General features: G+C 35.9%; 1 protein-coding gene across 1 annotated transcript in view; it reads left to right on the top strand.

The window, feature by feature from the left end:
* LOC121313233 (serine/threonine-protein kinase 3-like) overlaps positions 1-13,628 on the top strand; it is a 132,553-nt gene that overhangs the window by 4,443 nt on the left and 114,482 nt on the right. The window contains exons 3-4 of the mRNA XM_041245562.1: positions 32-160; positions 566-680. Of these exons, the coding sequence (XP_041101496.1) occupies positions 32-160; positions 566-680 (244 nt within the window). The remainder of the gene's footprint in view (positions 1-31; positions 161-565; positions 681-13,628) is intronic.

Here is a 13,628-nt window from a genome sequence, read left to right as displayed (position 1 = left end):
ATATGTGGTATTTTTCTCCTCTTTTTCACAGATCCTATGGCAGTGTTTACAAAGCAATACATAAGGAATCTGGTCAAGTGGTTGCAATCAAACAAGTGCCTGTTGAATCAGATCTTCAAGAAATTATAAAAGAAATTTCAATAATGCAGCAGTGTGACAGGTATGTAAAGGATGTGTATTGTTCAAGTTTCAGGCTTTTGTAAAGGTTGATGTTCTTGTAAGGTACTGTATTGGTTATCTTATTTTAAAATCAAAGTGCAAAGCCCTGTAAAGCTGCCTGTCAGTGTAACCATTTAAATTGGTTTGGCACAATGACTGAAAACCAAAATACTTGATGTTTTTTACTTCTCATTGTTAATCCAGATGATAGTCTAGTCAAGAAAAAAAAAAAACAGTATTCAGATCCACTCAGGAAAGAGAGGGTCTTCTGTGTTTATATTTCTTATTTAGGATATTAGTATGTTTGCATACTTGTATGCTTTAAAGATACTTTCTGAATTCAAGCTTTCATATAGTTTGTGTTTTGGTTTTCTTCACAATAAACCTTTTTTTTTTGTTTTTGCAGTCCGTATGTAGTGAAGTACTACGGCAGCTATTTCAAGAATACTGACCTGTGGATTGTTATGGAATACTGTGGAGCAGGTTCTGTATCTGACATTATCAGACTGAGAAATAAAACGGTAAGCTATGATACATGTTCTACTGACACTGCTCTCCCATTGTTTTCTGTGGAGGTCAGCCGTTCCATTTATTGAGTAAAATAAGGCAAGGCTGACAAATTGCACTTGTTCTAAAATTGCTGCTTACTGACGAAATGCTTCACACGGCTTGTCAAGCCTTGTTCTCAAATAACATGTGGACCGCAATGATTATTTCAGACAAACGGGCAAATAAATAACTATAAAAAGCTGTAGTATAGTAATGATAGTGGCATTGCTGTGGTGTGTTCCTTGGTAATAATGAAACCGTCATTCAGATAATGCCCTTGACTTCTGTCTATAGCCCCACTGACTGGGGCATTCCGTGGTTTCGTCGTAACACACTACAGCAGTTCCACTCACCATTAAGTGTAGCAGACCCTGATGTTAATGAGATACAGCTCTCTGTCCTGTCAAGATATATATATATCTCAAACTGCTATAAAAGTATGATATAGGGTGTTGTAAGTCACAAGCTGTTTGTTTAGATCAAAGCAGTCAAAAAAAAAAAAAAAAAAAACACTCTGACCTTTTGTGGTTTGGATACTACTTTGTATTTTACAGCACCCTATACTATATAATATATATATATATATATATATATATATATATATATATATATATATATATATATATATATATATATATTGTTATATATATATTACCATGGTGTACTATGGAAACAAAACACCATCAAAAACGCTTTCCTTGAAAACTGTGTTCATGCATAGGTACTTACCATACAAATATGTTGGTAATTATGCAACCTCCTATATCATGATACTTACCCTTACCTGCCTGGCATTATAACATAAACTGCAACTGTCCAGATATGCAGGTCATTCCATTTCAATTGCATTGAGAGCATGCTAAAACACAATGCAGTTCACACATTTCATTAAGCTGAGAGCCAGCCTAGGAAGGAAGTCAGGAAGCATTCAACTTGACTTTACATTTTACAACTAATTGGCAAAGTCAAATTCCATAGATATTTTAATGTGTTTGGGAAATAGGCCTCTGGTCTTGCCGGCATATGACTATAGCTTACTGTAGTAATTAATCTCAGCATACAAGAAGTAATTTACTTTTTTTCCTTAAGATTAAACATTCATCATGGTATTCTGATTAAGGTTTGATACTTCTACAGCTATAATAATAATAATTGGGCAATGTCGTGCAAAAGAAACTTTAATATGCACTAGTAGAAGCATAACTGTACAGCAATTTTATATTTACAATGACTTTTTTGGTTCATCACTGAATAAAACTGTAATGCCGTAAAAACTGTCAACGCAATGTTGCTGGTTTGTTTAGACCGTTGCTAAGCAAATGACGCATTTCCTAGCGTGTTGTATGCTTTATTTTCTTTGAGAGAAATGTCTTTGTATCCACAGCTTCTAGAGCTCTAGATCATTATCTTGCAGAGGTTGCGTTGGGTTATGAAGTGCATGTTGTAGGTTTTGCTAGTTGATGTGTGTTAAATATTTATTAAAGACAGAAAAGTAGGTACATCGATTCTGCTTAAAATAAGTTTGTGCTTCTGTGGCTGCTTCATTCACTAATGAATCTACCTATTTACCATACAATAGCACAAATAGACATGTATGTACCCATACCACCACCCTGCCCTACACACACACACACACACACACACACACACGCTTAAATGTATGTGTTTATTGCCATTGTTGTAGTTGTGGTTAATTCTGCACTTCGCTTTAAAATCAAACGCTGTATGATGACATGTTAAACAGAAATAGCCCATCATTTGGAATTACATTTTCTTAAATAGGTATCTTCAATTGCAAAAGGATACCTTGGCAATTGTTTGTTTCCTACACAAGTGTAAAATGTAAGCAGTTTTATAAAAATTACAGTACTGTCTCAGACAAAAGTATTGGCAGCCTACGCTTATACCAGAATTCAAGGTAATAGATTAAGGATAAGCATTTAGTAAACTTGAACTAATTATTAATAAAACAAAAAACAAATACACAATTTCGAGAATCTTTATCAAAACTAGCTTATTACATTTAAGGTATTTGTTCATGGCAAAAATGTTGGCACCCTTACTTTAGTTTTTCCTGTGTCGTCCTTTTGCTTTTATCACAGTTTTCAGACATTTATGATCATTCTTAACCAGTATGTTACAACTTGTTGGTGAAATCTGGGCCTATTCTATCTTGTATATTTCCTTCGTTCAGACAGATTGGATACACAATGCTTGGCTGCAGCTGTTTTCAGCTCGGTCCAAAGCATTTCTGTTGGATTGAGATCTGGCAATTGTAAAAGCCAATCAATAACTCGTATCTTTTTGTTTTCTTCAAGAAATCGAGAGTTGACTTAGCTGTGATGAAGATAAACTGTGTGCCAATCAGCCTACGAGCAGATTGTGTCATTGTACTTTGTACAGTGTTTTGATACATGGCTGCATTCATTCAATCTTCAACCACATGAATGTCTCCAGTCCCTGAACTGCTAAAACACCCCCATAACCTCTGCAACCCCCCCCCCCCCCCCCCCCTCCCACGACTTGAGAAATGGAGGCTGAAACATGTGTCCTCCGAAATGTGTTCCTGCAAACTGACATTTTTCGCACATCGGCTCCACAAGTGAAGCCACCAGACCCATGGTGCTGGAGGACAACACAGATCTGAATGGCTCCACTGTAGACCTGCAGACGCCCTATCAGCCACACTGGTTGCTGGTGCGCGGTGAACCATGGATTCCCCTGCCGACCTAATCGCTCCCTACCCGGGCGGCACTCGGCCAATTGTGCTCCACCCCCTGGTCACAGTCGGCAATGAAATAGCCTGGATGTGCCTGATGCTTCTTAAACTTTTTCAAGTCCTTGGCTGTTAATGTTAGTTTTTTTTTTTTTTAGCTGCCCAGACAATTCTCCTACCTGCTGTACCTGTAGTTTGCTTTCGATGTCCACTTCTTTCAAGCAATTCATTTGAATTTGTTCTGTGGTACTACTTGCTTATTGCTGTGATTGTGGGTTTTGGTATTCTATATTTCTTAGATATTGTTATATAGCCATTTTTCCATTTTTTTTCTGAAGTGTGAATCCAACTCCTTTGTCTTGACCATCATCGGCTGTGTTGCCAAAAGGTGGTTCTTCAACAGATGTTGAAAATAATTAACTCTTCTGACTACTGACTTCATGTAGCTTAGTTGCTGTGTAATGGTTTTCTATAAAATTTTTACACTTTTACTGTGAAGGTGCCAATACTTTTGTCATGAACAAATATTTAAAATTGCATAATTGCATTTGTGTATTTTGGTCTGTGTCATAGTAAATGGGTTTAATGTTCAATAAATGCTTGTATTTAACATGTTTTCATGAATTATCTTATATTAAACGTCGGATACCAATACCTCTGTACCAATAACTATGTTCAAGAAAGTACTGTAAGGTTATTGTTTTCTGTTTAATCAGTTCGGTCTGTTTCTAAACCTTGTGTGTAGCTTCTAAGCAGCTATATTGTGCAATCCTTGGTGGAAAGTAAGAAATATGCAGAATGACTTATTTAAAGCAGACATACCTTGGGGCACAAATATGTCCGGTTAGCTACAGCCATAAACATTTGGTACAGCGTGCAGTATTTAAATTTGCACTAAGTGGATTGGACAATTGGAAAATGATCCTCAATTTCTGCTGGACAGTACTATAACCTGATTGCTGTTGAACATAATTGTGTATTGTAATTTGAAAAGTGTTTTTTATAAATACAAAGCAACAGTTTGAGTGGGGAAGTTTGACATGATCCCAAGTGGAAAATGTTTTGCCTTAAAATATTCCACTTTTTTCTTTTCCTAAAGAAAAAAATAACAGGCAGCTACCTGTTAATTTTCTCTTTAACTATGTTGTTATGATAACTTACTCCAATTTTGTGAAAATGTGTAACGTATCAAATTACAGCTTGTGTTCTGATGTTTTTTCAAAGAAAAAATGATTGGGTACTTAATGGGTTAAAGAGAAGGTTGGTAGGAGTAAAAGAATACTGTGCTATATACACTGCATCTATACACTTGCATGTTTTAACTGCACCAGTGTTCTAATCAAAGGTCGAACTTGTCTGTCTTGTACTTGACTTTTTTAAATACATTTTTCAATAAAAATGTATGTTTAGCATAACACATTTTAGAAAACTGCGCATAAGACCTACATAGAAGAAGGCCAGAAATACACAGTACAGTTGTAAAGGATCATATACATTACTGTATTTCTGCTTATGAAAATACGGAATGCTTTTTGCATTCTAAAGAGCAAATAAGCAATGTCAGGAATGTTTGTATTGTTAATGTTCTTTAATGATTAAATTGCATGCCTTGGTCTATTGCTGTATATACAAACTCTGCCCCAACTTATGAAAGTTCAAGGTTATTGCTCTAACATTTATAAGCTCCAAAAAAGCTTTTAAGCACACATGTTGTATATTCTAAATCTGTTTTTGAAGTGGACTTTTTTGTTTCTCACGCATGCATCTTTTTTTTTTTTTTAGTGCTCAGTTAAAACCCATTAGATCCCAGAATAATTCTATAACCCTTCTGTAAATTTCTTGGAATTTTCTGCCAAAAATTTGAGATTCAAACAGACGTTCTAGTAATGTGCAGGACGAGCATTCTGGAGTTTTAAAGGGTTGACATTTATTCTCTAGCTGTTTTTATAAGGTCACCAAAATGCAGTTGTAATTTTATAAATTGAACTGTAATATTGTATTTCAGTGGGTGACAAAAGTAATCTTTGTATGTTGCCATTTTATTTCAAAATAAAAAATGGCTAGCTAGAATACATGCATTACCTTATTGCACGTTTTCCTTGTTATATATACACACAGTGCCTTGCAAAAGTATTCAAACCCCAATTACAAATGGTACATTGAAATTTCGTTCTGTTCGATATTGTATTTTAAAACACTTAAACTCAAAATCAATTATTGTAAGATGACTGGTTTTATGTTGGGAAATAATTAAGAAAAATAAAAAAAAAACTGAAATATCTTGCTTGCATAAATATTCAACTCCCACACATTAATATTTGATAGAGCCACCTTTTGCTGCAATAACAGCTTTAAGTCTTTTGGGGTAAGTATGCACCAGCTTTGCACACAGTGTCGGAGTGATTTTGGCCCATTCTTCTTGGCAGGTTTGCTCCAGGTTGTTCAGGTTGGTTGGACGATGCTTGTGGACCGCAATTTTCAAATAGTGCCACAGATTCTCAATGGGATTGAGATCAGGACTTTGACTGGGCCACTGTAGGACATTCACCTTTTTGTTCTTGAGCCACTCCAATGTTGCTTTGGCCTTGTGCTTGGGATCATTGTCCTGCTGAAAGGTGAATTTCTTCCTAAGCTTCAGTTTTTTAGCAGACTGAAGCAGATTCTCTTGCAGTATTTTCCTGTATTTTGCTCCATCAATTCTTCCTTCAGTTGTAACAAGATGCACAGTCCCTGCTGATGAGAAGCATCCCCACAGCATGATGCTGCCACCACCATACTTCACTGTAGGGATGGTGTGTCTTGAGGCATGGGCAGTGTTAGGTTTGCACCACACATAGCTCTTTGAGTTTTGGCCAAAAAGCTCTATCTTGGTCTCATCTGACCACAAAACCTTTTCCCACATTGCAGCTCGGTCACTCTCATGCTTTCTGGCAAACTCCAGACGTGCTTTCAGATGGTACTTTTTTGAGTAATGGCTTCTTTCGTGCCAACCTCCCATACAGGCCAGTGTTATGCAGAGCTCTTGATATGGTTGACTGGTGCACCATTACTCCATTCCCAGCCACTGATTTAGTCTTCATTTTCCTTCAGATTCACAGCCTTACCAATGATCCTTTAACAGTGGGGTTTTTATCCAGAAAATTTGACAGCAACATTAATGGTTCATAGCTGGAGGCCAATGGTAAGGTAATTGTGTCCTCGCTGAGGCAATTTCTTTCATCGGTGCAAACTGGGAGCTTCCACAGCCCAGGGGTTGAATACTTATGCAAGCAAGATATTTCAGTTTTTTATTTTTCTTAAAAATATTTCCCAACATAAAACCAATGTCACCTTACAATAACTGATTTTGAGTTTAAGTGTTTTAAAATACAATATCGAACAGAACGAAATTTCAATGTACCATTTGTAATTGGGGTCTGAATACTTTTGCAAAGCACTGTCTGTGTGTGTCCTCTCTCTCTCTCTCTCTCTCTCTCTCTCTCTCTCTATATAATTATAATTTTTTTTATTTTTTTTTTTTATAAATTTAATCGTCTCTAATTTTGCGTCCTCCGAAACGTGTTCCTGCCAATCCGTCATTTTTCGCACTGCGGATCCACAACGATTCCACCAGACCTATATCCAACACGGATCTGGCAGCTCCACTGCAGAACCACAGGCGCCCTATCGGCCACACGGGTTCCTGAAGCGTGGTGAGCCGTGGATTCCCATACCGACCTAAAGCCCTTCCTACCCCGGCGGTGCTTGGCTAATTGTGTGCCTTTCCCTAGGATGTAGCCTGGATTCAAACCTGTGATCTCCAGGCTATAGGGCACTTCCTCCACTCCACGCGGAGCGCCTTTACTGGGTACGCCACTTGGGAGCCCCTCTTGTAATATATTTTGCAAAGAACAGGCAATTGATTAACAGATAAAATAATTCCTCTATTAATAACTGGTCATAAAACTCTGAAGTGGGATTCCATCAGTATCTACATACTTAGATGTCATGGCCATGGGGTGGCAGTTTTTGGTGCTATTCTTCGCATAGGTTATTCCGTGTCAAATCACCCAAACACTCGGTACATAGTTAGACAATGCACAGTTATGAAAAATATGAAGTTTTAGCTCTTAAGCCAAAATAGTTTCTGAGCTATGACAGGACATAACTTGGGCGTTATCACCCTATTTTCGCCTCCCAGTGGTTGTGAAAAGCCTCATACATTGCAGCAGAAAGCTAATAACATTTAGAATAATTATGGTAGACTTACAGAACCTGTCATTCTAATAGATTTTTAGTCACAGATTCCAAAAACCACATCAGAAACTTTGTTTCATGGCTAAGTTGAGCTTCAAAGGGCATCATGTATTTTGTTTTCTACTAGTGAGGTAGTCCCACAGATGGGCAAAAATGAAGATGTGGCCTTGGTTTTATCAAGTTGAGATTTACACACAATGGAATCCTAACGGGTCTAACTCCAGGTGGAATTGTATTTTCAGGGCGTAGCCTATTCAATATCTTGATGTAAATGTATTTTATTGAGTTTAAAATATTCCTTATGATGCAAGGTTTCTTGACCTGTCTAGGTGGCAACAGGGTTGAAAAAAAAGCTTCACATTTCCCATGTGCATTCTCCAGTGCTTATACTCTGTCTCTGGCCCAATATATTTTAGCTGTTTGAGCTCTACTTGGTCTCACAGAGTTAAACACTGCTAGGTCCCACTCCTATGACTCTTGAACCAAGACAAGCCACCCTCCTCCATTTACCTACTTCACTATAATCTTCACTTCAATTATTGTGCAGTTGAAGGTGGAATAGCTTGTCTTGGCTCAAGAGTCATAGGAGTGGGAGCAACATTTTCTTCGTTGTTGTTAATCCTTAAAATCTCAGGAACATTGAACAAGAATATTACACCGATGTATGATCCAAACAATGCTATTTTTTGGCTCCCATAGCACAGTTTGTATTTCAACATGGCCACCTGCCTTGCATCCAGCATCAAACCTGTAGGCTTCCTGTGATTTATATTAAACAGTAACTCCATTCTGGAAAGACAGGTCAGCCAAATTGAAGGCCACTGAACCAACAAGGCCTTTAATCCCCTATACCATCCACATGTTGAGTGGAACAGAGGAGGTGGTGTTGAGACGGTCTGTAAATCTGAAAGCCAGGCACATTGAGACCCCCTGCTATAACCACTTTCCATGGAGCGGTTTGCAAAATTAGCAGGAACTATTTAGTAACTTTGGCCTTGGGGTTACGTGACATGTTCTTTTTGTTATTTAAAAAACATTTTAAAGATTATAAGCTTTAAAAATTTAGTGCATTTTTAACTCAACACTGTAGACCATTAAGATTTAGGAATGATAACTTCATTCAAAGCCGTAGACTGTTATTGTGGTATAGGAAAAATGATCTCAAAACAGCAAACCAACTTATTTTGATTAGGGTCGACATTTTCTTTCAATACGCTGATCATGTCCGTATGTCAGTTTTCCCATAGACCTGTCACACTCTACATGGTGAATATGGCAACTGCCTTAATTTTCATCAGACATAGAAGTTTCAGATTGCATTTAATAATTCGATAAACTCTTTATTTTATACAAACATTTTAAATCTTTCATGTACTGGGCGATTATGAGAAACCTCTGTATGTACTGGTTTCTTTATCACCTAACAGACACTGAATGTTTTCAACGCACATAAACATTGGATAGCTTATTCATTTAAGTTACTTAGTGCTGACATATTTAAGGCCCATTATACAGTAACTATACATAATCCTTTCTTAAGTTTAACATATTGTACTTGTTATAGAGGGCCACCAAAGGAATGGAATGTATATTTATTTAATCTAAAACCTGCTACAGTTTTTTTTTTTAATAATTTAAAATGGACCCTATTTTTTTAATCATAGTTTTTAAGGAAGAGACTCAACCCAAGTTAGATATCATAAACCCAATTTTTGTTCAGATAAAGAATGTTGTTTTATATTCTTTATTATATGATATTTAATTGCAATAACACTAGCTCCAACAGTGTTAAACATGAAGGCCCTGATGGCTACATACCTAAAGGGGGTTATTTTGATTTCCTTCTTTTTTGTTACATTTTTTACTTGTTTAATAATGTACAAATTGATGAATTAGACTTTTTTCTTTCAATGTATTATTGTTAAGTGTCCAAGTAATATAACTCAAGAGCAATTTATTTAGTTTAAAAGGTTACATGTTGCCTTTCATCAATCACTAATAACTTCCTTTTGAGCTGTGTGAGTTAGTCAGAACTTAAAAAAAAACGTTACGAGATGCATGTTCACAACTGGTAGCAAGGGAAATCAAGCTGCTTGAATCACATGCCATAACTAGCTTCTGGATAGATTATTTGAAGTTGCAGACAGGAAGTACTATTTTAGAAATGCCTATTTGGTTTGACAATGCAGTATTGCTTTTAATACATTGTTAAACCATTTTTGATATACGCGTGAGGGGAAAGCTATCCGCATGAAGATTTTTACCTGCTGTATATGTTGGCAAGGTACAGTTTTTAACTGAAGTGTGTTGGATGTCCAAATTATCTGTTTTTATACCAGTGCTAATCTGGTGTCATAAAACTAAAGGGAAATAAAGTCATGGCTTGGGTAATTGCAACAAGAATATGGAAAAGTTGTGTAAAAGTGTGATCACCATTTTATGGAAGAACTTTGCAAACTTTCCAGTAGTTGCTGAATCTTTTAAACTACTTCCTAAACATGGGGGAAAAAAAAAATCATATATATATATCTATATATATATATATACTAAACATATTATATATTATTGCTATATATATATCTATATATATATATATATGTCCTTATCCATTTAAATATATTGTGTGGGATTAAATTCTAATTATTTTGTGGATGGCAATTAGAAAACTAAAAGTGGAATCCAAAAGAACCAAAGGAATTTGGTAACTGAACTGTGCTTTAACATTTGAAAACTAGAAAGTCTGTAATGGTCAAGAAGTTGAGTTTAGAATATATTTGTGACATTTTACTAAACTTTATTTTAATCAGTTAACAGGCTGTGTTGCAGTTTATAAAACCAAGCAGTTTTAGGTGCATTGGGGACTGTAAAAACACCAACATTTTTTGGACTTCTAGATTTATGAATCTCTTCCACAATACTTATGGTCAATGCATTTCTGGTTTAAACATTGGAAGTGATTTTTGTGCTTTTGTAATTATACACTTGATAATTCTAAAAACTCATGAAAACAGGTCTGCAGGTTTTACAGTTTCTGGCAGTACAAGCGTGTTATTTGTGTTCGATCCTGCTGGGTCAATTCTTAACGTATGGAAATGTGGACTGTAAAAATCCAACAGCGGGTGTACTATTATGACATTTGTTCAATGTTGGGATCTGACTTTCCCAGGTTTTTATTTAGACATTCCTAGCATTTGTTTTTTTTTTGTAGTCGTGGTTTCCTGAACCAGTGTATTTGTGGCTTGTTATTGGTGCTTTCGTCTACATCAGTGGTCCTCAAAGTAATTTAGACGCAGGCATAAATGTGGCCTCCTTGGCTGTTTGATGGCATGCTGATGTATATTGCCAAATGTGATTTAACGCAATAATTTATATAATTGTGTAATCACCTGGATACAGTATGTTAGGTGTACAAACATCTGGTCCAGTGTAAAGATTTGACCACTGTTAACGAATGACTAGGGATGGGCTTAGTGTACATTTTTCTAAACGTTTAAATGCTGTGCAGGTGTTGGTGTTTAAACCAGATCACATACACATGCACTCTTTATATTACATTCTGATGTATACAGACAGCCCTGGGGCCCATTTCATAAAAACGATTTGTGACTATCCGATTAGGCAGGCACCTCGCAAATAAAAATTGTGGTTCATAAAACTTTCACAGAGCTGTGACATCACCAATTTTCACTATAAACCCGTGAGCTGCCAGACAACAGCCACAAGCAGCAATTTTCATCGCAGATCCTGTTTTGGGACATACTGTGGGGCTCATGCTACTAGCTTGCCGTGGAACTGTATACTTGATTGAACGGATTTCTCAGGTAAAACCATTCTGATGACAATATAAACTTGTCTCTGTATCTTATAACCCCCCCCCCCCCCCCCCCCCACACACACACACACACACACAAACACATACATACATACATACATATATAGGGCTTAATATACACACACACAAAGGTTTAAATAATTACCAAAATGTTTTATTTAATGACGTGTAACCCAAAGTTATCCGGGTGAAAAATAATAGTAAGAGACAAGATCAAGTTGTAAAAATTAAACCCGGTTTATTTATTTTTTAAATACAATTGTATAGCAAAAGTCCTGATTTTATTCAGTATGATAATAGCATTATTGGCAGTGCCTTGCTTTAAACTGGTGTCAATGCCGTGCAACACATATTGCATGAATAATAGTAATAATGCTAGTAATTATATGTGTATAATAAACAATTAACACATAAACGTGGTACAAATAAATAGAATGGACCAAAATCAAGTGATAAAAATAGTAACAGGCACCTCCTTTTCACTTCTAGATAAAAACTAAAAGAAAATTTAAAAGAAACCTACCAGACCCCCAAATCACGGAAACAAAAAGCACTTTCCTCAGTTCATCTCGGCTATAGTTGACCACAGCAGTGACAAAGCTTTGTTGCAGCATCCACCTCCATGTTATTACCTGCCCCACAAGTTTAAATAATGAGGCTAAACGCAGCTTGATTACCAGGCATGCCCCCTAATAAAGACGAAGTGTCAAGGTAGCGAGTGTGCTTAGCTGGCTACATACACTTTGTCCAAAAGCCCCTTTTCAGCTGCGTAGAAAAAAGTATACACTGATCAGTACACTTTTTCTTTAAATACGTTTACTGCACAGCATTTACTTTATTTCTATACAGCCGAAGAAGGGCTTTCCTTATGTATGTATAGAACTTCAGAGTACAGCCTTTCACGTCTACACAGCTCGAGATCTCTGTTGACAGTGAGGTATTTTGGTTTTCCTCAATCAACTTTTTAAACATTTTTTCATCTCCCTGCTTTTTCCTTTTAATTTCATTCTGCTCTCTATATCTATCAATGTTTCTTATTTAGGCTACTGTTCTTTGCTCCTCCCCAACAGTATTTACTGCATCAGTAATCATCTGCAACTTTTTTTTTTTCTTTGTGACTTAAACTTCCAGAAAACTTTGCAACTATATCGCAATCGCAGGACTTTTATGAAACGGTCCCCTGGTTAGTATTTTCTAAGCAAAGAAACCCCAAATAAACAAATAACATTTTAACATCGGACTACAAAATTTACAAAAAAAATTTAATTGAAAGAACAAACCCAATAATAATAAAAAAAAGAAAAAAAAAAAAAAAAAAACACAGCTTACATGTGTTACAGAATCTGTCAAATGCACAGATTATAATACATTGCTATATTAACTATTCAGGGATCGTGCCACAAACGGGAAATCCATATATATCCCCTTCTGTTGACAAATGATATAGACATCAAAGACTTTTTTTTTTTTTTAAACAAATGATTTGCATAAAAGTGTACTGGTAAATTAAAACCTATACATAATTTATTTACACAAACCCAATAATAATAAAAAAAAAAAAAAAAAAAAAAACACAGCTTACATGTGTTACAGAATCTGTCAAATGCACAGATTATAATACATTGCAATATTAACTATTCAGGGATCGTGCCACAAACGGGAAATCCATATATATCCCCTTCTGTTGACAAATGATATAGACATCAAAGACTTTTTTTTTTTTTTTTTTAAACAAATGATTTGCATAAAAGTGTACTGGTAAATTAAAACCTATACATAATTTATTTACACTTATGTGAGTTAAGGAAAAAACTTCCTTTTAAAATCATGTTATATGTATTCACAAGGATGTAAGGGCTAAATAAATGTCAGATGCCATCTAGAGCGTTCTGTTTATTATGGATGTTTGCTTTTTACTGCCATCAGTAACTCCATGCACAGTAATTTGTGAATGTTTTCATTTCAAATGGTGACGCATTGAACTTTTGTTTTTGTGGTACGACAATTTTGTTTGGCACAATTATTTACACACTGCGGTTTTCTAGTCTGGTTCCTCAAAATACTTCCAAATGTGGTTCACCTCGTTCCTTTGTTTTAGAGATGCCATTTTATTATAAAAAAACCATACTACACCTA

Source organism: Polyodon spathula, chromosome 3 (genome assembly GCF_017654505.1).
Source record: "Polyodon spathula isolate WHYD16114869_AA chromosome 3, ASM1765450v1, whole genome shotgun sequence".
Lineage (NCBI taxonomy): Eukaryota > Metazoa > Chordata > Actinopteri > Acipenseriformes > Polyodontidae > Polyodon > Polyodon spathula.
This window is presented reverse-complemented; position numbering and strand designations above follow the sequence as displayed.